Consider the following 23,396-nt stretch of genomic DNA (forward strand, 5'->3'; position numbering starts at 1 on the left):
ACTATAGAAACATTAAAGCCTTTTTTTTCTTTTTGTAGTCAGGCATTAACACAGTGTTCAGCCTTAGAGAACAGATGAGGTGATGGTATGGCTGTGATTGCAGCATTTAATGCCAGATTCAACTATAGAATCGTATTATACAGGGCAGGAACTCAGTATCTACATCTACTAAAGATGCGTGGGTGTATGAGCTATTCATTCGCTCTGAAGCTCTGGAAGAGGATATCATTAAACCATTCACATTCTACTTTCCCAGCATATAAATGCATGCCAATACGCCAGGACTCAGTCTAACATCTTCCAATAAGACTGCTGACATTCACTAAAAACAAATTGCAGTAAATAAAGTACTGTATAAGCCCAAAAAATTAAGTAGGTAGAAAAAAACAAAATTTTGTAAAAGTAATACCTTTTAATGGCTCACTAATAAAGTTAAATGATTCAAGCTTTCTGGGATCTAGTTCCCTTCTTCAGGCATATTTCCAGATGTTAGCTGAAGTAAAACACTGATGCAGGTAAATAGTAAACACTTAAATGGCAGTTGTGCTGGTTACTGTTTAGCAGTTAGATGTCAGGTGATCAGCAGCTTGAGCCAGTGAGCTCATGCAAGCATACATAAAATCTAGCAAGATCATGAAGCCAATTCAATCATGTTAAATAAGGTGTCATGGATCCCATTCCACACTTTTAAACCTTCTGTTATTATTATTATTATTTAGTATTTATGTAGCGCCGACATCTTCCGCAGCGCTTTACAGAGTATATTGTCTTGTCACTTAACTGTCCCTCTGAGGAGCTCGCAATCTAGTCCCTACCATAGTCCTATGTCTATGTATGTATTGTGTAGTGTATGTATCGTAGTCTAGGGCCAATTTTAGGGGGAAGCCAATTAACTGATCTGTATGTTTTTTGGGGATGTGGGAAGAAACCGGAGTACCGGGAGGAAACCCATGCAGACACGGGGAGAACATACAAACTCCTTGTAGATGTTGACCTGGCTGGGATTCGAACCTGGGACCCATCGCTGCAAGGCGAGATCGCTACCCACTATGCCACCGTGCTGTTAATGTCTTTAACATTTTCATAAGAAATTTTTCTTGATTGTTCATTTTTCAAGTTACCCTTAAAGGGACACTTAAGTCAAACAAAAAAAATGAGTTTTACTCACCTGGGGCTTCCAATAGTCCCCTGCAGCTGTCCGGTGCCCTCGCCGTCTCCCTCCGATCCTTCTGGCCCCGCCGGCAGCCACTTCCTGTTTCGGTGACAGGAGCTGACAGGCTGGGGACGCGAGTGATTCTTCGCATTCCTGGACACAATAGCGCCATCTATGCTGCTATAGCATATATCATATACCATATAGCAGCATAGAGGGTGCTAATGTGTCTGGGAACGCGAAGAATCACTCGCGTCCCCAGCCTGTCAGCTCCTGTCACCGAAACAGGAAGTGGCTGCCGGCGGGGCCAGGAGGATCGGAGGGAGACGGCGAGGGCACCGGACAGCTGCAGGGGGCTATTGGAAGCCCTAGGTGAGTAAAACTCATTTTTTTTTGTTTGACTTAAGTGTCCCTTTAAGAATAAGTGCTTTGAGACCTTGTATGCTGTGTCCTGGTTCACAGAAGTGTTGGGCCACTGATGTGTCCATTTTACCCTCATTCATTTTAAAGTGGTGATAGTTTATTCTTGTGTGCAGTTTCTGTCCTGTTTCTCCTATATAGATTCCTCTTGAGGGGCATTTCATGCAGAGTATCATGTAAACAACATTAGATGACTCACAGGAAAATTGGTCTGGTATTTAATGATATTTCTGTGAGTTTGGTATTTGTATTTGGCTTGTGCACAAGATATAAGGGCAAGTCTCACACCTTGTGTTATTGCAGGGTAATGTGCCTGGAGTTTTTGGTGTAGATAATGCACTTCTGATAATCATTTGTCTCAAATTGGGAGGCTGTCTGAAAGCAAGCAGTGGTAAATCAGGAAAAACATCCCTCAGGCGTTTGTCTTTATGGAGTATCGGTTGCAGGGCTTTCAATATCTTCCTCAGTGTCCTTAATCTTGGGTTGTAGGTGACCACTATTGGGACTTTGTTGTTTTCAGTCTTTGGGGTGTACTTCAACAGTTCCTCTCTAGATTTTAAAGAGGAACTCCAGTGAAAATAATTTAATAAAAAAAGTTTTTACAATAATTATGTATAAATGATTTAGTCAGTGTTTGCTCATTGTAAAATCTTTCCTCTCCCAGATTCACATTCTGACATTTATTACATGGTGACATTGTTACTGTGGGCAGGTTATTTAGCTGTTTCTAGCTGTTAGACAGCTGTAAACAGCCATTTCCTGTCTGTGAACATTGTTACATTGTGGCAGTTTGCTAGGATTACCGCGGTATTCAGAGCCTCTTGTAGGAGGGGTTTCAGCACAAAATTAGTCACACAGCGCCCCCTGATGGTCTGTTTGTGAAAATCATTCTATTTTCTATCATTTCTATTTCTCATGTAAAAGGTGGTATCAGCTACTGATTGGGATAAAGTTCAATTCTTGGTTGGAGTTTCTCTTTAAAGTTACTCTGTGTATTTGATCATCAACGATTTGTGGATGATATCGCTGATCTATGAATACATTACATAGCGACATAAGTTTTCTGTTTCTGTCCTCTGAATTAGAACATATGCGGTTATACATCAGAGCCTGGCTGTAAACAATAGATTTTTTGGTGTGTTCCGGGTGGAAACTATTCCACTTGAGGTAAATATGCCGGTCAGTTGGTTTACGGTATATGGATGTTTGTAAAAATCTATCTTGTATATAAATTGTGGTATCCAGGAAACTGACATGGAACTGTTAAAAAGCTGAGAGTTAACTTGATGTTCTGGTGGTGCTCTAAGAAGTTTTTGTGGAATCTGATTAATTCTTCCTGTAATGCTGTCTAGATTAATAGGATATCATCTATAAATCTGAAGTAAGCCCATGGTTTAATTTCACAAGTTGAAAGGAAGTTTTCCTCCAATCTGGCCATAAATAAATTTGCACACTGGGGTGACATTGTACTTCCCATAGCCCTGCTCTTTGTCTGTAGATATAGATAATTCCCAAATGAAAAATAGTTATGAGTAAGTATATACCTAATGATAAGTTGTATTGTGGGCTCTGTCGGTAGTTCATTCAGCTGAAGGAAATGTTGGCAAGCTGCAATACTGTCCTCGAGTGGGATGTTAGTATAAAGGGATTCAACATCCATTGTAGCCAGGATAGCTCCCTCTGGGATTGGACCCATGTAGTAAAAAAATAAAAACAGCTGAGTTTACTAAACAGTTTGTAAAATGTCAATTCACTAACGCTGTTACTGCATGGAAAATGACCTACATACCTATTTACCAACTAGTAAAGTAAATTACAGACTTGTGCGGTAAATTCCTTAAGAAAATGTAAATTCACAAAGATTAGAGCATGCGGTAAAACAGGTCAGATATTCAGTATTTTACCTCCAGCTTAAAGCTGTCAGTAACTAACACATAGGCATTTGAAAAGGTGGTAAAAGGGAGGAAACAGAGCAGGGAAAATGTGAAAACTAATTAAACTATTCTGGAAAACTGGAAAGTTACTAATAAATACATATTTCTACAATTTTGCAATATTATTATTATGTACTAATTAAAAATGGTTTATGAGATCCTACTGGTTTTGAGCTGAAGCAAATTTTATGTTAACCTTGGACTTGCACTTTACTTAAATTATAACAATCAGCATATCACAAAAAACAATTCTGTCTGTATCACATCTTTCATCCATTTTCCATGCACTACAATACTCGATCAAATACCAAATGAAGTACTGCATGATGCCTTAAAATCCTGAATAAAATACTGCATGAGGTAAAAATCTTAGTGATTGTCAAGCAGTCTTTTAGTAAATTTTCAAACTATTACCACATGTGTGAAAATCTTAGAGAATTTGTATAAAAAAACCCCAAACTCTAAAATACAGAATGCAGTATTTTACCAAACCTGTCTAAAGGGTAAAGGGGCCCATACACTGCTCAATTTTAGCCATCAATCAATTGATCAGAAATTGATTCTATCATTCGACTTGGCAGGCAACTGACAGAAATCTCTCTGATGATCTGCTACAAATCTATAAGTGTATGGCCCCCTTTAGTGAATTGAAACCATAGTGTTTGGGCCTTCCTCTGGTTTACTATTATATCTCCAAATTATCAGGGGGGGGGGGTGTCTGTGTTGCTGATATTGTAGAGAAACCCGTCACACAGCATGATGGAACCTTGTTGCCTTTGTAGGGAATCATGGCTGTTTCCAACTACCAAGTGAGTGTGTGTGTGCATATATACTATGTAAATATATATATATCCAGGGCCGGATTTACCACTAGGCACTGTAGGCAGGTGCCTATAGGCGGCAAGCATGTGAGAGGCGGGTACTGTCGGGTCTGATGAAGTCATCGCCGGTAATTCGCATCTCTCTGGGAAATGCAGAAAGATTTGGAGCGGTGCGTGCAGCGTCCACATCAAGTTGGGGCAGTTCCACTGAAGTAGGGTGGGGGGGGGACGAATAATGCTCCTGCTCTGGCCTTGATAATACAATCCCAGACCTTTCCTACTTTTACTTATGAGAGAGCAGACTATAGAGCAGAGACTGAGATCCACCTCCCTGGCTCCCCTTCCAAGCTCCTCTCGTTATCAGCTTTTAAAGTTTTCCGCTCCCCGTTCCAAGTGTATTAGTTGTGGCCACTTAACTCCGCCCCCGCTCTGTCCCTGTGCTACACGTGTTTCTTGCTTGCAATGCCGCTGGGACTGATCGTAAAAAGCCCAGCGAGTGCTTACCGTGGAAGTCCTGCAGCTGAGCCCTGAGGGGATCGTGGGGCAGCACAGACACGGCAGGTGAGAGACTGGGCTTTAGCACACAGGCTGTATCTGGTCAGAACTCCGTAGAGAGGGTCAGGCTGAACGACTATAGGCAAGGCAGCTGCATGTTTATGTTTGGCCAGGCTGCCTGTGACCTTTGCTGAACTTGTCAGCTGAGATCCTGGCCTCTGATATGGGTATGCACAGGATGTTTTTTCACTGTCCAGCGAGCATCATGAATGATGTCTGTGACTGCTCACGGCAGGATTCCTCTCCCCTATACAACCCTCCCTGGCTGCTTAGAATTCCTGGACTATAGTCTGCAGCACTGACAGGTAGGAGCTGCAGAGCAGTGTGTACCTTATATTGAGACAGAGAAGGATTCATAAATCAGATCATGCACATAGTGTCACAATGATAAGGGCATCAGGAGGAGTTGGGATCCATTAAAAGGCTGTGGCTGACGGTGACCTGTCAGGTGATCCAGGCTTTAGGAGTGGAGTGGAGGTAGGAAAAGGTTTCCAGAAAAATAGCAAAATATTTGTTAAAGTGCACCTGGGACCAAAATGACAACCGTACTTGCACAGGTGAAGTATGGCTGCGCTTGTGTCAGATGAGTGTGGCCACGATCAGATTATCCACATTACTTCAGCTGGAGGAACCCGGGCTGAGGACAGTATGGGAAGCTTCTCCTTAGGTAAGTATGTGTTTCTGAACCTGCAGTTTTGTTCTGGTTCTCTTAAAGGATTCAGAAAATATGGTTGTGCCTGCGCTAGCGATTAAAAACAGAACTCAAAATGCTCATTGTGTGAACCAGCCCTTACATCTGCTGCTGGACGAGGTAAAACCTTAGAGTACATGTGTTTAGGTGCATGGAGTTTTGAAATGTGTGGTTTAAAGGGAACCTGCAGCGAAAAGTGTATGAAGGATGCCATATTTATTTCCTTTAAAACACTACCAGTTGCCTGGCTGTCCTGCTGATCTCTTTACCTTCAGTAGTGTCTTAATTGCACACCTGAAACAAGCATGCAGTCAGAAACATCTGATCTTATGCTTATTCAGGGTCTATAGATAAAAGTATTAGAGGCATAGAATCAGCAGGACAGCCAGGCAACTGGTATAGCCTTAAAGAGGAACTCCAGTGAAAATAATGTAGTAAAAAAAGTGCTTCATTTTTTACCATAATTATGTATAAATGATTTAGTCAGTGTTTGCTCATTGTAAAATCTTTCCTCTCCCAGATTAACATTCTGACATTTATTACACGGTGACATTTTTACTGTGGGCAGGTTATTTAGCTGTTTCTAGCTGCTCTGTCTGTTACAGACAGCTAATAACAGCTATTTCCTGTCTCTGAACACTGTTACATTGTGGCAGTTTGCCAGCAGTACCGCGGTATTCAGAGCCTCTTGTGGGAGGGGTTTCAGCACAAAATCAGTCACACAGCGCCCCCTGATGGTCTGTTTGTGAAAATCATTGTCTTTCTCATGTAAAATAGGGTATCAACTACTGATTGGGAAAAAGTTCAATTCTTGGTTGGAGTTTCTCTTTAAAGTGGATGTGAACTCAGAACTTTCTCTCTGCCCTAAAAGATACAAAACAGCATAATAACAATTAAAGAAAAACATTTCTTTGTTACATCCAATACAAATTCTGCAATGAACCTGCAGTGTCTTCTTCCTGCTTTCATGTAAGCAGACATATTGTTAATATCCTGTGCCTTCAAATAAGCTTAACTGCCTTATCTGCCGTGGCAGTCAGGTGACTCGGGGAGAGATCAAATTACAACTTGTAATTAAACACAAAGGAGGGGTAATTTGACAGGCTAAATTCTCTAAATACATGTAGGGTGCATTTCTCTGTTTTTCCTTTTGTCCTGTGCAAGAGTGCAGGTCCACTTTAAAGGAAATAAATATGGCAACCTCTATATAATTCTCCTTTCAGGTTCCCTTTAATCCCACCAGAAGAAGTGGGTGTGACTTGGAGAAGGGTGTGACCTTGTTGAGGGGCGGAGTTTAGGGCGCCAGAACTTCTGTGCCTATAGGCTCCTGAGACGTAAATCCGGCCCTGTATATATCGTTTAGCCTATTACATCTGTCTGTTTTTTTTGAGTCTGCAATCAGTAAAGATGATGACCTGCAGGCTCAAACAACATGAATTATTATGTAGCGAGTATCAATAATTTCTTTATTTATCTTGTTAACTATTTATTAACTTCTCACTGTGCAATGCATTGCCTTATTTTTTCCTCCAACCACTATCTTTTGGTAAAGTTCCTTTCTAGTAACATTTTCTAAAATATAAGTAACTAGGTGACCTAAGGCCGTTTAAAAACAGGCTCTAGGTCAGTCCCCACCGCCGCATCGCACGGCCGCCCACCCGTCTCGCGCGCCTGCGAGCGTGCACGTGCCCGCTATCACCGCGCACACGTGCCCGCTCACGCATGCACACACGCCCAGCCGGCCCGCTCCCTAGCCCTGTCCCTGCGTGCTGTCCCAACGGCTGTCAGTGCTTGACATGTGCAGTAGCGCAAAGCACTGACACAGGGACAGACGTAGGGACACTTGCTCTTTATTAGGTAGTATATGTATAGCAAATGGAGCAGTTTTTTATTATCTTCATGAAAGCGAAGTTACACTTAAAATCCTCTTAGTGTAAGTAAAAAATCACAGGGCTGAATACATGAATTTAATCATAAATTGTTTATTTCTGCTATTCCCCACATGGAAATCTCCATTAGCAGTTGCATCTCATCTTGAAGTACATTCCACACTTATTTCTGCTTTAAAGTTAATCATAAAGAGAGTTTCAGAGCAGCCGGAAAACAAACTATTCTGGTATTGGTCTGTGACACAACCCATCGTTCTGCATCCAAAGTGCAGGAAGAGGGACATATTCTGTCTGCTGCATATTGTTACAGGCTTGCTTAATTGGTTGACATGAACAAATAAATGAAGCAGCTAAGCTGCCAATGCTAGTAATAAAGCAGGCATCGGGGAGAACACCGCTAGTATTGTACACTGTGTATATCTTCCTGCTCCTGTTTCACGAAATCTGTGGACATTTCAGCAAATATGCCAAAGGCTTTAAAGTACATCATAAGCTGCAAGCGCAAAACTCTCTTCCTGAACACCAGCCAAGAGAAAGAATTTGTTACTCAGTGGAGTTTAACATGCCATATGTTGTGGCAAGACATCAATCTATTATAAATCACTAGCTTGAGAAAAAAAAGAGAGAAGCAATGGAAGAGGTGACCCACTTTAGGTCTTATGAGCCCTACTGGCAAATTGTTCACTTTATGTTTCCAGTTACGAACTCACATAAGAAATAAATTCACTTAACTAAGAGCTATTCATAAGAAAGAGTGGCTAATGGCACGTAATGCATAGTGCAAGCAGCAAAGATGATTCGGGCTTAAGCAGCAGTTTAGCTTTAAAGAGACACTGAAAAAAAAAAGATGATATTATGATTTGTATGTGAAGCACAGCTAAGAAAAAAAACATTAAGATCAGATACATCAGTGTAATTGTTTCCAGTACAGGAAGAGTTGAGAAACTCCAGTTGTTCTCTCTATGCAAAAAAGCTATTAAGCTCTCCGACTAACTTAGTCGTGGAGAGGGCTGTTATCTGACTTTTATTATCTCAACTGTAAGTGAACTGTTTACTTTTTCTCTGCCAGAGGAGAGGTCATTACTTCACAGACTGCTCTGAAAGACTCATTTTGAATGCTGAGTGTTGTGTAATGTGCACATATTATAGAATGATGCAATGTTAGAAAAAAACACTATATACCTGAAAATAAAAATATGAGAATATTTTCTTTGCTGCTAATCTTCTAGTAATTATTCATAGTACACAACCAATTCATTTTATCATATATTTTTTTTCGCTTCAGTGTCTCTTTAAGCAGTTCATTGCAGTCTGCTCAGTTGTTGCTAGACAATGATACAGATGTGTTTCATTTAAATTATGATATACAGATAAGCAATAAATATGCATGGAACAAAAAAGTAAAAGAAAATACTATCAAACCCAAATAATTTCAGCAGTCATGTAACAACAATCTTAGGACCCTTTTAAATGTAATGCGTTGCTTTGTGTTTTTTTTCTCCATAGCAGTGCATTGTGAAAAAGCTTCAGTTTTTAACTGTATAATGTGAAAGAGGCCATAGGGAAACATGGACACTGGACTGCACTTTCAGTTACAACTGACAGCAACTGATATAGTGTAAAAGGGCCCTTACTGTGCAGCAGAGCTTCCCAGTCCATCAGCAAATACAGACAGATAAGCCTGCAATATGTTTCAATGCCAATAGGACAAGTTACTAGGTCTTTACCTGGGACTCTTATCTCACCACTTTACTGCTTAAGGCCCATTCACACTTGAAAAAGGCAAAACGCTAGCGCATTAGCGTTTTGAGCAGGTCATTTTACCGCGATTTTCACTGTAAATTACTGTACAAATCCGCGTTTGATAAGTGATCCTGGTTGACACTTCTATAGCATGCTAATCGCAATCGCTGGAAATACTACATGTAACGCATTTGTAATTGCTAATCGCGAAGCGTCCACAATCGGAGAGATCATGCCATGCAGTTACTATTGCACTAGCATTTTGTCGATTAGCGGTAAACGGTCGCTAATCGCCCTAGTGTGAATGGGCCCTTAGTGGCCTTTAGTTACAAAACTCACAATCCTTTATGCTAAGGCAGTTCTCTGCAATCACGGCAACAGTCATTGACTGGTATACAGTGCACACTCAAATTTCCATCTTCATTTGCCATGTAAAGTAATGAGATCAAATAGTTGGTGCTAAAAAAATATATCTTCTTTTTTTAGTATCATTTTTAGGGTTATTTTACTGCCAGATGACAGACAGCAGAATGATGGCATAGTACAGTATATCGTTCTCTTGCCATGCAAGATTCTAAGGTTCAAATGTGGATCAGGGCACTATCTGAATGGAGTTTGTATATTTTCCTTGCGTTTGTATGGGTTTCCTCCAGATACCCATAACCCCAAAAACAGATCATCCCAAAAACATAATAATACGTTAATTGGTTTCCCTCCAAAATTGTCCATGGAATAGTGTAGGGACATAAGATTGTGACTGTGGTAGAGTTTAAATCGTGAGCTCCTCTGAAGGACAGTTAGTAACACGACAATGCATTCTGTAAAATACTGTGTAAACTATTGACACATTCATTGAAGTATACCAGAGCTAAAACCTATGAACTATTGAACCTTTTTCTCTTTCCTGCTCCCAGAAGCCATTTTCTGCTAGGAAAGTGTTTTACAGTTGTAATTTCTTATCAGTGAGGGTCACACTGTAGTCTGACCCAGTCCTGACTCAGACAGTAACTGCCACTTACGGTACATACCTGATGTTCAACAGAGACAGAAAAAAAGGAACACTGCATAGTAATTTGTGTTCTTGGCACTGTACATACACATGTCTATCTCATCTGAGGCAAACTATTTGGTGCAAATGGAGGCTCCAGGCATGTATGGGCAGTAGATCTCATGCCCACCACTCCCCCTGTTCACCTCTGTTCCCCTCCATTCCGGTGTAAATGCCCCCAAAAGTCGCGGCCAGTTTGCGTGGCCAGGCTGACCAAGTTATGCACCGCTGTGCATGCAATGGCCCAGTGTCCAGTGTCCCTGTTCATGCTCCCAGCCAGGAGCTCCCTGCAAATGCATACTTTGTAATGATTTGTAGTGCACAGCATATTTGGATTCATTAAAGGATAAGTGAACTGAAAATAACATAAATATGTTAATAAGCCAAGGTAATATGATCAGTGAAATGAAAAAGAATGCACAAGTCATGGAAAAAAATGTTTCCATTAAAAGAGGACGAACCAACCACTATTTCTTAAATAATTTTAAGCTAATGAAAGTGACAGTGATAGACCTTCCCCTTGATGTTCAGCTTGTGTCTCGTTGGTAGTTGTATTTAGCTTCTTGTCTACCACTATAACTATTTTTCTGAACATTCTTGCCACCATGTTGAGGGAGGTTAGCTACAGTTACATGGACCTTAAAGTTCTGTCTGTAATTCCCTCTCGGCTTTCTCACATAACTCTCTCATCTGTTCTCTCTGCTCCATGTTCTGTGTGGGACACATAATAAAACCAAACAGCAGAGTGACTGACTACTTTTCTTCACATAGGATAAATGACTAGCTGCACGTTAACAGACATGTGATATTAATTAAAAGGACAAAGCTAGTTTGTAAAATCTTTCTACTCCAATTATTTTGCCCATTTCACAGAATATATCTGGAGGCTAAGCAATCCTTCATCTATTTTCACACTTCCATTGTTATACTCAATGACAGCAGCATGCAGGTATTATTGAACAATGGCTTCTCATTTAACCACTTTACAAGAGGCTTACAGCACTTTTTCAATGAGCTGCAAGGTTGGTTCTTTTTTCACAGAAAAGTACCAACAAATTTCTCTAGGACAGTATATGTAAAGTTAATATGCTGGTGAACCATTTTATTAAATGGGACCAAGTAAAACAAATGCTTCCCAAACAAATATGACATCCGGCAGGTTTACTAAATAATATTATTCTAAATAAAAATGAGGCACAAAATGTGTACTTCTGATTCCTTTGCTACAAAATGGAAAGTACAAGCTATAGAGGTGAAAGAACTTTGCTTGCTTATCTTATGCTGGGTACACACGATCGATGGGTAATCTGACAGGAAGTTGCATACTGTGTACATGTCCAAACTGCTCCCGATCAATAACGGGATCAATTTTCCCACAATAACTTCGGAAAATCAATCCGTTTATTGAATGGGAGCAGATCGGACATGACGGAAATAATCGCCCGATTCCTGTCTATCGCACGGGAAGTAGCATCTAGTGTACCCAGCATTACAACAGAGAAACCGAGAGAACCTGTTGCTGCAAAAGGGAACCTGTGGGCAGCACTGTATGAAATCAGCATTTTATATGGGGAGGAGAGGAGGAGCAATGGTGCAGCACACAATGGAGCAGCTTCCAGCGGGTGGGGTAAGGAGGGGAACAATGTTATATGGGGTTGTTGTGTGTTTAAAGATCCCGTGTGAGCTTGCAAATGGGTCTTTTTTTTTTAATTTCATGTTCACTGCAAATTTAAATGGAGATTTTATTCACAAATTATAAAATATTTGCACAGTACTGAGACATACTTACAAGTTTTAGGAAAGTGGACTTTCACTTTTACAAATTTACAGAATAGCTTAACAGATGTTTTTTTCTTCTCTTGCAGTCATAGATCAAAGTCTTCAGGGTGGCCTCCACCCACTGGGACCTGGAATTTGCCGCAGGGGCCACCTTATGGATGGGAGATGGCGACAAACAGAGACGGGAGAGACTTCTTCATCAGGTACTGAACCAAAATACTGTGTATTAAATAAAATGATGAACATAGGGACTAGCTAAACAGAATCATGCACACAGTATATAGTGCTAATTTAAACTGTAAACAACTGTAACTGTAAACTGTAACCAAGAAACTCAGCAGAAATTCAGCAGAAAAAAGCTGCACAGGAGACCAAGAAGACCAAGGGTGATATTTAATTTTGACAGAGTAATATAAGAACCTTGTGTTGGGAGTGATTTTTAGCATCTGTGTGATGTTCCTGTAGCATGGCAACAGTCCATTGTCTGGTGATTGAAAAGTCCCATATCTTATTTTCCATCTGCAGCTAGGAATCCTTAGGTTTTTTGTACTGAGTGTTTTTTTTGTATGCGGAGGGAGTTCCAAATCCACAAGGATACCAGAATCCCAGATTTCTGTCCACAGCTCATGTGCCGGCAATCCCAATTACCACTTCTACCTTAAAACAGGAGGATTAGCCATACTATGCCAGGGAAAAAACACATATATTAATAGATAAATACTTGATTTACTTACATAACACATGTATTGTACTGTCCATGTTTTGATTTCAGTGAATGTTATATAGTAAATGAAGAGAATTCTGTTTCTTGTGGGGGCCATGTCTTTTGCCCACAGTTAGAGGCTAAATCCTGATGTCATTTCTTCCCTTAACGTTTTTTCTTGTCTCCTCCAATCGCTGAGTCAACTGAGCCTTGCTTGTAAACAGGAGTGAGCAGAGGATAATGTTTCAGCTAGGCACCAGTCTGCTCAGCCAATCAGTGAGAAGCAGGAAGGTGGGAGGGTCATTGGCAATGGCACAGAAAAGAGCCTGGGGTACTGAGTAAATATATCAACAGCAGAGAGATTTCTGAATAGATTGGAGAGTTTGTACTTGCAGAGAGAGATGTCTGGCAGCATTTTAAACACACTGCAGTGTACTGCAATGCACTAGCTGCCCTGTGAACAATGCATAGGTGGCGCATTGTTATGACTCACCACAACTTAACCTTATAGGTTGCAGAAACAGCATATGAAAATTCAGACTTGCAGATGCAGAAAACATAAACTGCTATTTATTTCTTAACTTGGGAACAAACACAAATCATTATATATATTTATTAAGGAATATATTAGGTGACACCTTCGTTTAGAGCTTTACTTATTGGATTCACTGACAAGTTTTTTCAAGTTTAGGAATGGTTTATTTTTTGCTGCAGTGCAGTAGAGGTAGAACAGGGAACATCAGAGTTTAGCTATCGGTTGCTAAAGTGGACCCAAATTAAAAATACAAGATTTCAGAAATAAAATCTATTTTCTAACTTATAATAATAAATAGCAGCCTTTTTTCAGCTGCATGATGACAAATATAAAATATTTTACATTTATTGGAGGAACCCCTCCCTTCCTTTCATACTGCCGGGACAGAATCCGACAAACTGGTGGAGTAGGAGTTGTCCGGCAAAGGAGAAATTGCTAATGGCTGCCACGTGTATAACCCTAGTAATGAAAAGAGAAGGGTGAAAAGCATGCACTGAAATGCTCATAGGCTTGAAGGAGTGTTTATTTATCTTTGTATGTGTCAGAGTGGTGCAACTAAATATTTTGAATTAAAAAAAATGTTTGGTTTGGGTGCACTCAAGTCTGGTGACGTTAATATTATATATCAGATAATATTTTATAATTAATATTTTGATAAATCTTTGATTTATTTATGTTTGCCAAACACAATAAAGGAATAATATAAATAAAAGAGGAACTACATACAGTATTTCCTCTAAATTATGGTATCAATTGCCTCACTTGCCCCCTGTTTATGTATGCAGCCACCTCATTTTCATTATGATTCACGGTCCACCAGTTAAGCAAGTTTGCAATAAACAATGCACTTTAGGTGGTTTATTCAACAAATGTGTTTTTTCTCGAAGCACTTGTCTGAAAGGTAAAATAATCTGTTCTGGTTAAAATTACTATTTAAAATATCGGTATTTCATGACAGATGTGACCTGAAAATATATAGAAAGCTAAATGAACGATTGTGAAATAATAGTAATGCTGAACGAAAAACATGTATCTGCTATAATCACAAAATAATTCCCTAAAATCATGAGTCCACAGCTGGCACTTAAAGAGTTTGATAGATAATCATGACATGCATAGCATATTAATGCAAGTATTTACCGTATTCAAATGCAATTAGTAAAATAAAGATACATTTAAGTAAGAGGAAGAATTGAATTTGTGAAATGAGGAAGGACAGAAATATGGACGGTATTTGCAGAGCTGCATAGACCCTGGCAAGGGGCATGGATCTCCATTTCAGTTTGGGTAAGTGCACAGATGCTGCATTAGGAACCTTGAACACCTTGCAGAATTGGATACACATCCAGACCTCTGGGACTGTTTATCAGCAGAATATATTCTGTGCAAGGAATGTGATAGCAGAAACATGGAACTGCCATTATCTTCTGAAAGCTTAGATAAGTCTCAGCAGCAACAAACGGCAATGGCTCGGATATATTCCATGCTGCAGCTTACATTTTTATTATTTTCCAAATTAGTGACAACTAATGGATTCAAAGCAATCACTTTGAGCTTAACGTTTCTAAAATGCATTTTAATTAGTTGAAATGCAATGTTTCTCTTATTGAAATTTGTATTGATAATGATAGCAAGAGCGTATCTGTCTTTCCAGTTTTCTTCCGTGTTGCAGGATTCTATGGCTAAATGCATTTTATCTGTTCATATATTTAAAGCGGATCTGAGATGAAAAACTAACTATTACAAGTAACTTGTCTATATATCTTATCTAAAGTTTAGATAGTTTACACAACAAATCTAGCTGCAAACAGCTTTAATAGAAAATGATTACTTCTTCCTGTGATACAATGACAGCCGACATGTTGTTTGTAAACATTACACAGAGGCAAGCTTATCTGCATCTTGAGCAAAAAAACCAAATCCCCCCTCCTCCTCCCCTCTGAAATCGCTGGCTAGTAATACCTCCCCCTCCTCCTGCCCAGACTGAGCTCCCATGAGCCCTTGCTACTGTCTGAAAGTGCCTTGGCTCTTTGAAAACCTGTGGGCGTGGCTTGATTAGTTTATAGGGAATTACAGTATTAAAACAAAAACAAAACAGTATTTGGATTGAGGATTGCCCTATAAACAATAGGAAAGGAACCCAATTATGCAATGTGTGAAAGTTCAGATCTCGAATCCACTTTAAGGCGATAGCTGAATCTCAATTTGTGTGGTTCATGGGACCCTCTATAGGCTATAGCAATGTAACCTACAGACATGATGACAACTGCTGACTTCTAGCTTTTAAACTAATGTTTATGGATACAGCAGATGATAACCAACAGAGGTCTGCTCCTGGGAAGAATCATCAGCACAGGCAGTGGCATAGCAATAAGTGCAGAGGTGCAACCCCATCATGGTCTCCCTCAACCGCAGTATTGGCTCTTTATTGGTCCTGTGCTGGTAATAATCACTTCTATAGATGCTTTAAATAGAAGTGATCCTTAGCATTAAGGATTATTAGCACCTCTGACACTATGGTTGTCCATGGCAGGTTTTGGTGCACCATATTAAAGGGAATCTGTAGTGAAAATACACTTTTGAGCTAATTATTTGTATGTGTAGTACAGCTAAGACATAGAACATTAGTAGCACAGATATGAGGCTCATATTGTTTCCAGTACAGGAAGCATTAAGACACTTCAGTTGCTATCTATACAAATGAGCTTCTCTGAGCCCTCTGACTAATTTAGTCAGATTGCAATGCTATTTTCTGATGCCCTTATCTCGGCCTGTCTCTCACTGTTTCTTGTTTACTTAAGGTTTTACTGCAGAGTTAATGACCCTTTGAACTTTTTTTAGTTAAAAATACAGAGTATAGTTTGTAAACTGCAAATATTAGAGAATAATGCGATGTAAAAAATAAAGCTATATAACTGAAAATAAAAATATGAGACTTTTCTTTGCTACTAATGTTCTATGAATTACCTGTACTACACATACAATTCATTATATCATAAGGTTTTTTTGTTGTTGTTGTTGCTGCAGTGTCACTTTAATTGTTATATATAGAGTGTTTCGGAAGGGGGGGGCGCAATGTAAAACTTGCACCGGGGCATAGCTCCTTAGCTATGCCACAGAGGTAAAGGCTGCTCTTGGGATAAGTAATAATTGTGAGTGCTTGAGAAATGTGTTTCTGTTGGTATTATTAACATTATCATCCTTGGCAGAATGACCTTCAGATGGTGGGATTATTCCTGCACATTCAGCTACCACTGAACATCTATGAGGAAAAAATCCCATGTAGTTCAATTTTCACAATCAGCTTTGCCACTGGGAAAAAAAATTCTTGAAAACTTGTTTCCTTTTTGCTCTCCCTAATTTACTGGTCTATTGCATCCTGTAGAAGGCTACCTCTAATAATGTGGCTTATCATAACATGTGCTACTTCCCTTTCAGTGTGTCATTGTGTTTACTGTAACATGGTAACACTAAAACAAATGTAAACTAGGAAAATCAGTACGATGGGTTTGCATAAGCAAGCTGCTGTGTGCTGTAGTGGCAGGTACTGGTCATGGGTAATAATAATAATAATAATAATGGCAGTATTTGTATAGCGCCTTTCTCTTGTCGGACTCATAGCGCTTGCGAGGCAGCCACTAGAGCGCACTCAGTAGGCAGTAGCAGTGTAGGTTTACAGAGACTGACCCATACTGCTTTATTCATTCTTTCACCCATGGCTGAATTTTTTGGCATGTGATATGATACCATCATTCAACCTCTTTCTACAACATATATGTGGCTGTTGTAAGTATATGGTTGTTGGACCTTCACATAATAGGGGTAGAGTACTAAGGATTGACTACTGGAATGTAATATTTGTGAATTGTACCTAAAAGGAAAGAAGCAGGAAGGTTGCCTACAGCAGCTAAATGTGTTCTTTTTCATTCCCTTGCCAATGCCTAACATTTGTATAAGCCTAAAGATGATATCTGAAGTTGGGATTTGGGAAGGAATTTTACCCCTTCTAAAGATGGGCACACACCATACAATTTTTTAAATACATTTTTCTGACTGATTGTAACATTTCAATAAATATGACCAATGTACCACACACCTATGTTAAATTTTTCCCCAATTATGATAAAAATGATTGGAAACTCTGAGAAAATTGCATGGGTGTGTATTTTAATAAATTGACAATCTAACACACATCATACAATCTTTAGAGAGATTGAAGAAAAATATCTGGCATTCCGGACAGATAAAAATCGAAAAAAAATGGGAAATCCGATCGGATTTTTCAGTCGAATGAAAAATCCGATCGTTTTTATTGAATTGCCATAAAATCGGATCATTTTATCGTATCGTGTGTGGCCACCTTAAGGCTAATTTGCCCAAGTCTTGTAAGAGTTTTTTGTAATCCTCTGGATCAACTGGGTTATGTGCAAATTCAGGACAGTGATCTTTTTCTTTCTTTTTTTTCCCTTTTTTTCCTGGTTGAACTTGATGGACGGATGTCTTTTTTTAACCAAACAATGTAACTATGATATTAATATACATATATGCTGCATTCATGTTATAATAACCAACTTAGTTTAGGTCCACACTGCCACCTACTATTAAAGACTATTAAAGTGAAATGTGTTGTGAGCTTTGACCCCTCAACAAGAAAAACTCTATAAACAGCTGCTCAGAGCTTGAATTAGTAATCTAAAAGGTCACATCATTGGCTGCTGCTCAGAGTCAAAGGACTGCATTAGAGAACTGTAGGTTCACCCTCTCAGATCACAATGTATGCATTTTGTGCTGCTGAATGTCCTGATTGTACAGTGTGATGAAGCATGTATGTATCTATGCTCTCCACTGCTGTCTGTGTTGTACTATGTACAGAGCTATGGAAGATGTTGGCTCTGTATAACAGAACTGAAAAACATTAATAAGGTTCCCTTTATTTTTTGGGTGAAGCCCTATGAGGAGATGGACAAGTCCAAAACCTGTTGGTAAGAGGTCAGAGCAGTCAGATTACTTATTTCTACTGTAAGCGACAGCTACATTAAAAAAAAGTCATTTACTGTGCATTTTCTCTGGGACAACAACAACAAATAACAACAAATAACATTTGTAAATCGCTTTTCTCCCGTGGGACTCAAAGCGCATAAGCATGGCTCCGACCATCGTGGTACAGAGGAAGAATTTTATAAGTCTGGAAATGCCAGGCTAAACAGGTGGTTTTTCAGTCTGGATTTGAATAGCTCCAGGGATGGTGCTGTCTTTACTGGGTGTGGCTGGGAGTTCCAAAGAGTAGGGGCAGCATGACAGAAGGCTCTATCTCCAGATTTTTTGAGGTGTACTCTGGGAGTGACCAAGTTTATAGAACTTGCTGATATGAGGTTGTGAGAGGTGTGGTGCAGCTTCAGCAAGTCCTTCATGTATCCAAATGTACACTAAATATGTACTGTATGTATCAATACAGTATATATGTTACATTTCACTGCTTTTCTTCATAGTGTCCATTTTATGACATTAAAGTAACAAATTGACTTGTACAGTGATGACATATGTCATATATGTTTTACTAAAATAGAGTAACCCTTTGATGTCCAACTCCAAACAGGAGTGTTCCCCCTAATGGTCAGGCACTTCAACAATTTTGAAGTGCCTGACCATTATTGTTATTATTATTCAGTATTTATATAGCGCCAACTAGGGTTGAGCCGAAATTTCGCGTTACTATAATTAGCAAGCGAAATTTGCTATTACGGCACGAAATTATGGTAGCGTAATTGCCATTAAAATCGTAATTGATAATACCGTAAGCGTTATTTTCAACGCGTAATTTCGCATTTCGTTCATAATGTAATTTCACGTACAACTATACCGTAATTTCACGTTAAACCATAACGTAATTTCGCATTTCTTCGTAATTTCGCGAATTTCGTAATTACTTGTTAGCTATAAAAAGAAATACATTTTAATTTTGAAAATGAAAGTAATTTCGTTTATAATAGTAATTACTAGACACAGGAAAGTGTCTGGGTATTGGAGACTGTCCAATCATATTACAGGCTTCTTTTGAGATACATCCTAAACAACCAATTGTAGTTTGACCCACCCTCCTAGTATAGGAGTCTGTGTTCATCAACAGCCAGACAGAGAGTGATATATATTTCTGTTTATTTCTTTAAGTACTTGTTTTAAGTGTCAGTAACAGGCAGACACATATAATCCCTTTATGTAAGTTTTGTGTTTTCCACTGAGCCAGTGAAAGTTATTTGGATTTATTTTCCTTTTTTTTTTCTCATTTTCGTTTTTTGTACTTTTAAATTGTTTTATTTAATTTAATTTTGCTAGTTTTATTTTTTTTCCAACAATTTCTATTGTATTGTTGTCCATCCCCTACAATAAAGTTCTATCTGTGTTACTACTCCCCAAAACTTTAGTAACATGTCTGGAAGACGTGGTGATCGTGGCATAAGCAGGGGAAGTACTGCTAGAACATTTCTGTTCGGTGATTTGTCAGGCAGGGATCAGCCAGCCTCAGGCAGGGGACACTCCACATCAAATGTGGGACAATCAGTGACAGGCAGGGGAGGGTCTGATACAGGCAAGGTACAATCTGCATGAGCCAGGGGACAATCCACAGCAGGCAGGGTTACATCATCAGCAGGTAGAGTCTGCATTTCTTTCATGCCTGGAGGGATTCTGGGAGGCATCTCTCAGTCACTTCTCGGCACTTCTGTCAGTCTCCTGTCCTCGCTGGTGCTGTAGCACGTGCAGGCAGCCTCTTCCCCTATGAGATTGCTCAACTTCCTGTTGTTTTTGTTCGCATTAGCCAATCAGAAGCGAATCAGCGGTAGTCAGACGAACGCTAACAAATTTTCGCATATGAACGCTTTTTCGCGTTAAATAATGTAAAAACTAAGCATGCGCAGTTCAAGGGTGTATTGACAAGAATGTTTCTACGCATAGACCAAGCTTTTTCGCAATAATTACACTGTGATCAATGAGAGTAATATGAACTATCGCGAAATTACGTTACGTAACTATGCTTACAAACATTTGCATGCAAGGCAAACGTAATTTCGCGATACCCACCGTAACGCGAAAACTACGCGAAAATTAACGCTTACAGTAATATGAACTATCGTGAAATTACGTTACGTAACTACGCTTACAAACGGTTGCATGCAAGGCAAACGTAATTTCGCGATACCCACTGTAATGCGAAAGCTACGCGAAAATTACGCTTATGCGGAATTTCGCGAAATCCTTCTTCATTACGATTATGTACTTACGGCCATAATCGTACTTACACTAATAACGCGAAATTTCGCAAAATCATAATTAAGTCATTACGCTCACCTCTAGCGCCAACACATATTTTTCAGTGCTGAACAGAGTATATAGTCTTGTCACTTAACTGTCCCTCTAATCCCTACCATAGTCGATTGTCGTATTGTAGTCTAAAGTCAATTTATGTATAGTGCTGTGTTTGTACCGTTGTCTAGGGCCATTTTGGGGGGAAGCCAATTAACTTGTCTGTATATTTTTGGGATGTGGGAGGAAATAATTAACTTGTCTGTGTGTTTTGGGGATGTGGGAGGAAATCGGAGTGCCAGAGGACACCCACACAGACGCGGCGAAAACATTCAAACTCTGTGCAGATAGTGCTCTGGCTGGGATTTGAATCCAGGGCCCAGTGCTGCGAGGCCAGAGTGCTAACCACTACACCATTATGCTGCCCACCATGAGCTCCTTCCCTGATCATCACCTGCAGCACAGGCTTGCGGGACGGCGCAGTGCAATGCTCTCAGAATGCTGTGTCTGTGCCCGGCATGTTGAACAGCATCAGGGGCGCCGCGAGGCATAAAGCGAACCAAGCGGTCGCTTGGGGCCTCACAATCTTAGGGGCCTCGGCGGCTCCGTGACGTCGGCGTGACGTCACTTTTTCCCCGCAGCCCCGCCGGGCTGGCAGAGCAGAGCAGGGCTACAGGAAGATGGCCGCCGCCGAAGCCCTGCTCTGGAGACTATGTCTCCAGTACAGGGCTTCGGGTGGCCATCTTCCCGACCCGTAGCCCTGCATGAATCAGCGCGGGAGATTGGAGGAGGAAGCCAGGAAGGGAGCTCCGTGGGAACTGCGTGCCTGAGAAGCCGGCCGGGAGAGGAGACCAGGGAGAGAAGACTTCTGCCAGTGCCAGCCTGCCAGGTGAGTAAATTCTTTTCTTTTTGCAGCCGCAGCCCTAATTGCGAATTTGCGATTGATTTCTGCTGAACTGTGCCCTAATTGCATTTGATATCTGCTGAAAATGTGGCCCTAATTGCGATTGATTTCTGCTGAACTGTGCCCTAATTGCGTTTGATATCTGCTGAAAATGTGGCCCTAATTGCGATTGATTTCTGCTGAACTGTGCCCTAATTGCGTTTGATATCTGCTGAAAATGTGGCCCTAATTGCGATTGATTTCTGCTGAACTGTGCCCTAAATGCGTTTGATATCTGCTGAAAATGTGGCCCTAATTGCGATTGATTTCTGCTGAACTGTGCCCTAAATGCGTTTGATATCTGCTGAAAATGTGGCCCTAATTGCGATTGATTTCTGCTGAACTGTGCCCTAAATGCGTTTGATATCTGCTGAAAATGTGGCCCTAATTGCGATTGATTTCTGCTGAACTGTGCCCTAAATGCGTTTGATATCTGCTGAAAATGTGGCCCTAATTGCGATTGATTTCTGCTGAACTGTGCCCTAAATGCGTTTGATATCTGCTGAAAATGTGGCCCTAATTGCGATTGATTTCTGCTGAACTGTGCCCTAAATGCGTTTGATATCTGCTGAAAATGTGGCCCTAATTGCGATTGATTTCTGCTGAACTGTGCCCTAAATGCGTTTGATATCTGCTGAAAATGTGGCCCTAATTGCGATTGATTTCTGCTGAACTGTGCCCTAATTGCGTTTGATATCTGCTGAAAATGTGGCCCTAATTGCGATTGATTTCTGCTGAACTGTGCCCTAAATGCGTTTGATATCTGCTGAAAATGTGGCCCTAATTGCGTTTGATTTCTGCTGAACTCTGCCCTAATTGCGTTTGATTTCTGCTGAAAATGTGCCCTAATTGCGTTTGATTTCGGCTGAAAATGTGCCCTAATTGCGTTTGATTTCTGCTGAAAATGTGCCCTAATTGCGTTTGATTTCTGCTGAAATGTGGGCCAAATTGCGTTTTTATTTTCTGGTGTCTGGGGTAACTGTTGCTGCATTTATTATTTAATGGTCATAGTTGGCTATATTTGCTGTGCTACGGTTAAGCTTCGCCCATACAATGTCATGGCCGCGCCAATCTTTCGGCGCGCTACGCGCGCCTCAATCACCCCAACATCCATTTTTTCCCCGCAAACAGCCCCGCCCCAATCCGCCCTCCTGCTCCACCCACATGTCATGGCCACGCCCACTTATGCGGGATAGCCACACCCATTTTTCGCCGCGGCGCGCGAATAGGGCCTCTTGCTACAGTCCGCTTGGGGCCACAAAAACCTTAGCTGCACCCCTGAACAGCATGATGATGCTGCAAAGCTAAGCTGAGAGTCGGCTTTTAATCGCTTCAGCTAGGCATTCTGCTTATTACATTATCAGAGGGAACATGCTGTGCCTTCAGTTGCACTTTCATGTTATCACAACTGTTCCATTTCATTCTTCAGCTGGATGTCATTTTATAATAACTGCTTTTAAAAGCTTTTTTCCTTCACAAATATAACCCCAGCACACAGTTTGCAGACTTAATTTCTCTATCCCAACCCCCACAGCCACACATCTACTAACAGCTCACTGCCTCTTCTAGCAGTCTGTACAGGTCAGGCTATAGACAGTCTGTGTCAGAGAATACAGTATCCCTAGCAATGCTGTCAATACTACTGGGAGTTTCATCAGTGGTTCAGGGTGCATTATTACAATGGAAGTGCAAAGTGGAGTGTGAACATTTCTCTGATTTTTAAAAGAAAAAAACTTTAGTGATGAAGTGGTTGAAGTAAATCTGAAGTGAAATTAAAAACAAAAAAACAGATACTTACCTAAGGAGAGGGAAGGCTCTGGGTCCTATAGAGCTGTTCTCCACACGGTTCCCTCGTTCCCCTGCAGCCTTCTCGTTTAAATCTC

General features: G+C 40.4%; 1 protein-coding gene and 1 long non-coding RNA gene across 7 annotated transcripts in view; one reads left to right on the forward strand and one right to left on the reverse strand.

Moving 5' to 3' along the window:
* The window catches only part of LOC137546209 (uncharacterized), a 201,801-nt gene extending 201,285 nt beyond the window's left edge, over window positions 1-516 (reverse strand). Inside the window, exon 1 of the long non-coding RNA XR_011026200.1 lies at window positions 410-516. This is a non-coding gene — a long non-coding RNA (uncharacterized lncRNA). The remainder of the gene's footprint in view (window positions 1-409) is intronic.
* FRMPD4 (FERM and PDZ domain containing 4) overlaps window positions 1-23,396 on the forward strand; it is a 562,898-nt gene that overhangs the window by 341,512 nt on the left and 197,990 nt on the right. For all 6 annotated transcript variants that reach the window (XM_068268359.1, XM_068268361.1, XM_068268360.1 and 3 more), the window contains one exon: window positions 12,120-12,236. In XM_068268359.1, coding sequence (XP_068124460.1) covers window positions 12,120-12,236 — 117 coding nt within the window. The remainder of the gene's footprint in view (window positions 1-12,119; window positions 12,237-23,396) is intronic.

Source organism: Hyperolius riggenbachi, chromosome 2 (genome assembly GCF_040937935.1).
Source record: "Hyperolius riggenbachi isolate aHypRig1 chromosome 2, aHypRig1.pri, whole genome shotgun sequence".
NCBI classification, from domain to species: domain Eukaryota; kingdom Metazoa; phylum Chordata; class Amphibia; order Anura; family Hyperoliidae; genus Hyperolius; species Hyperolius riggenbachi.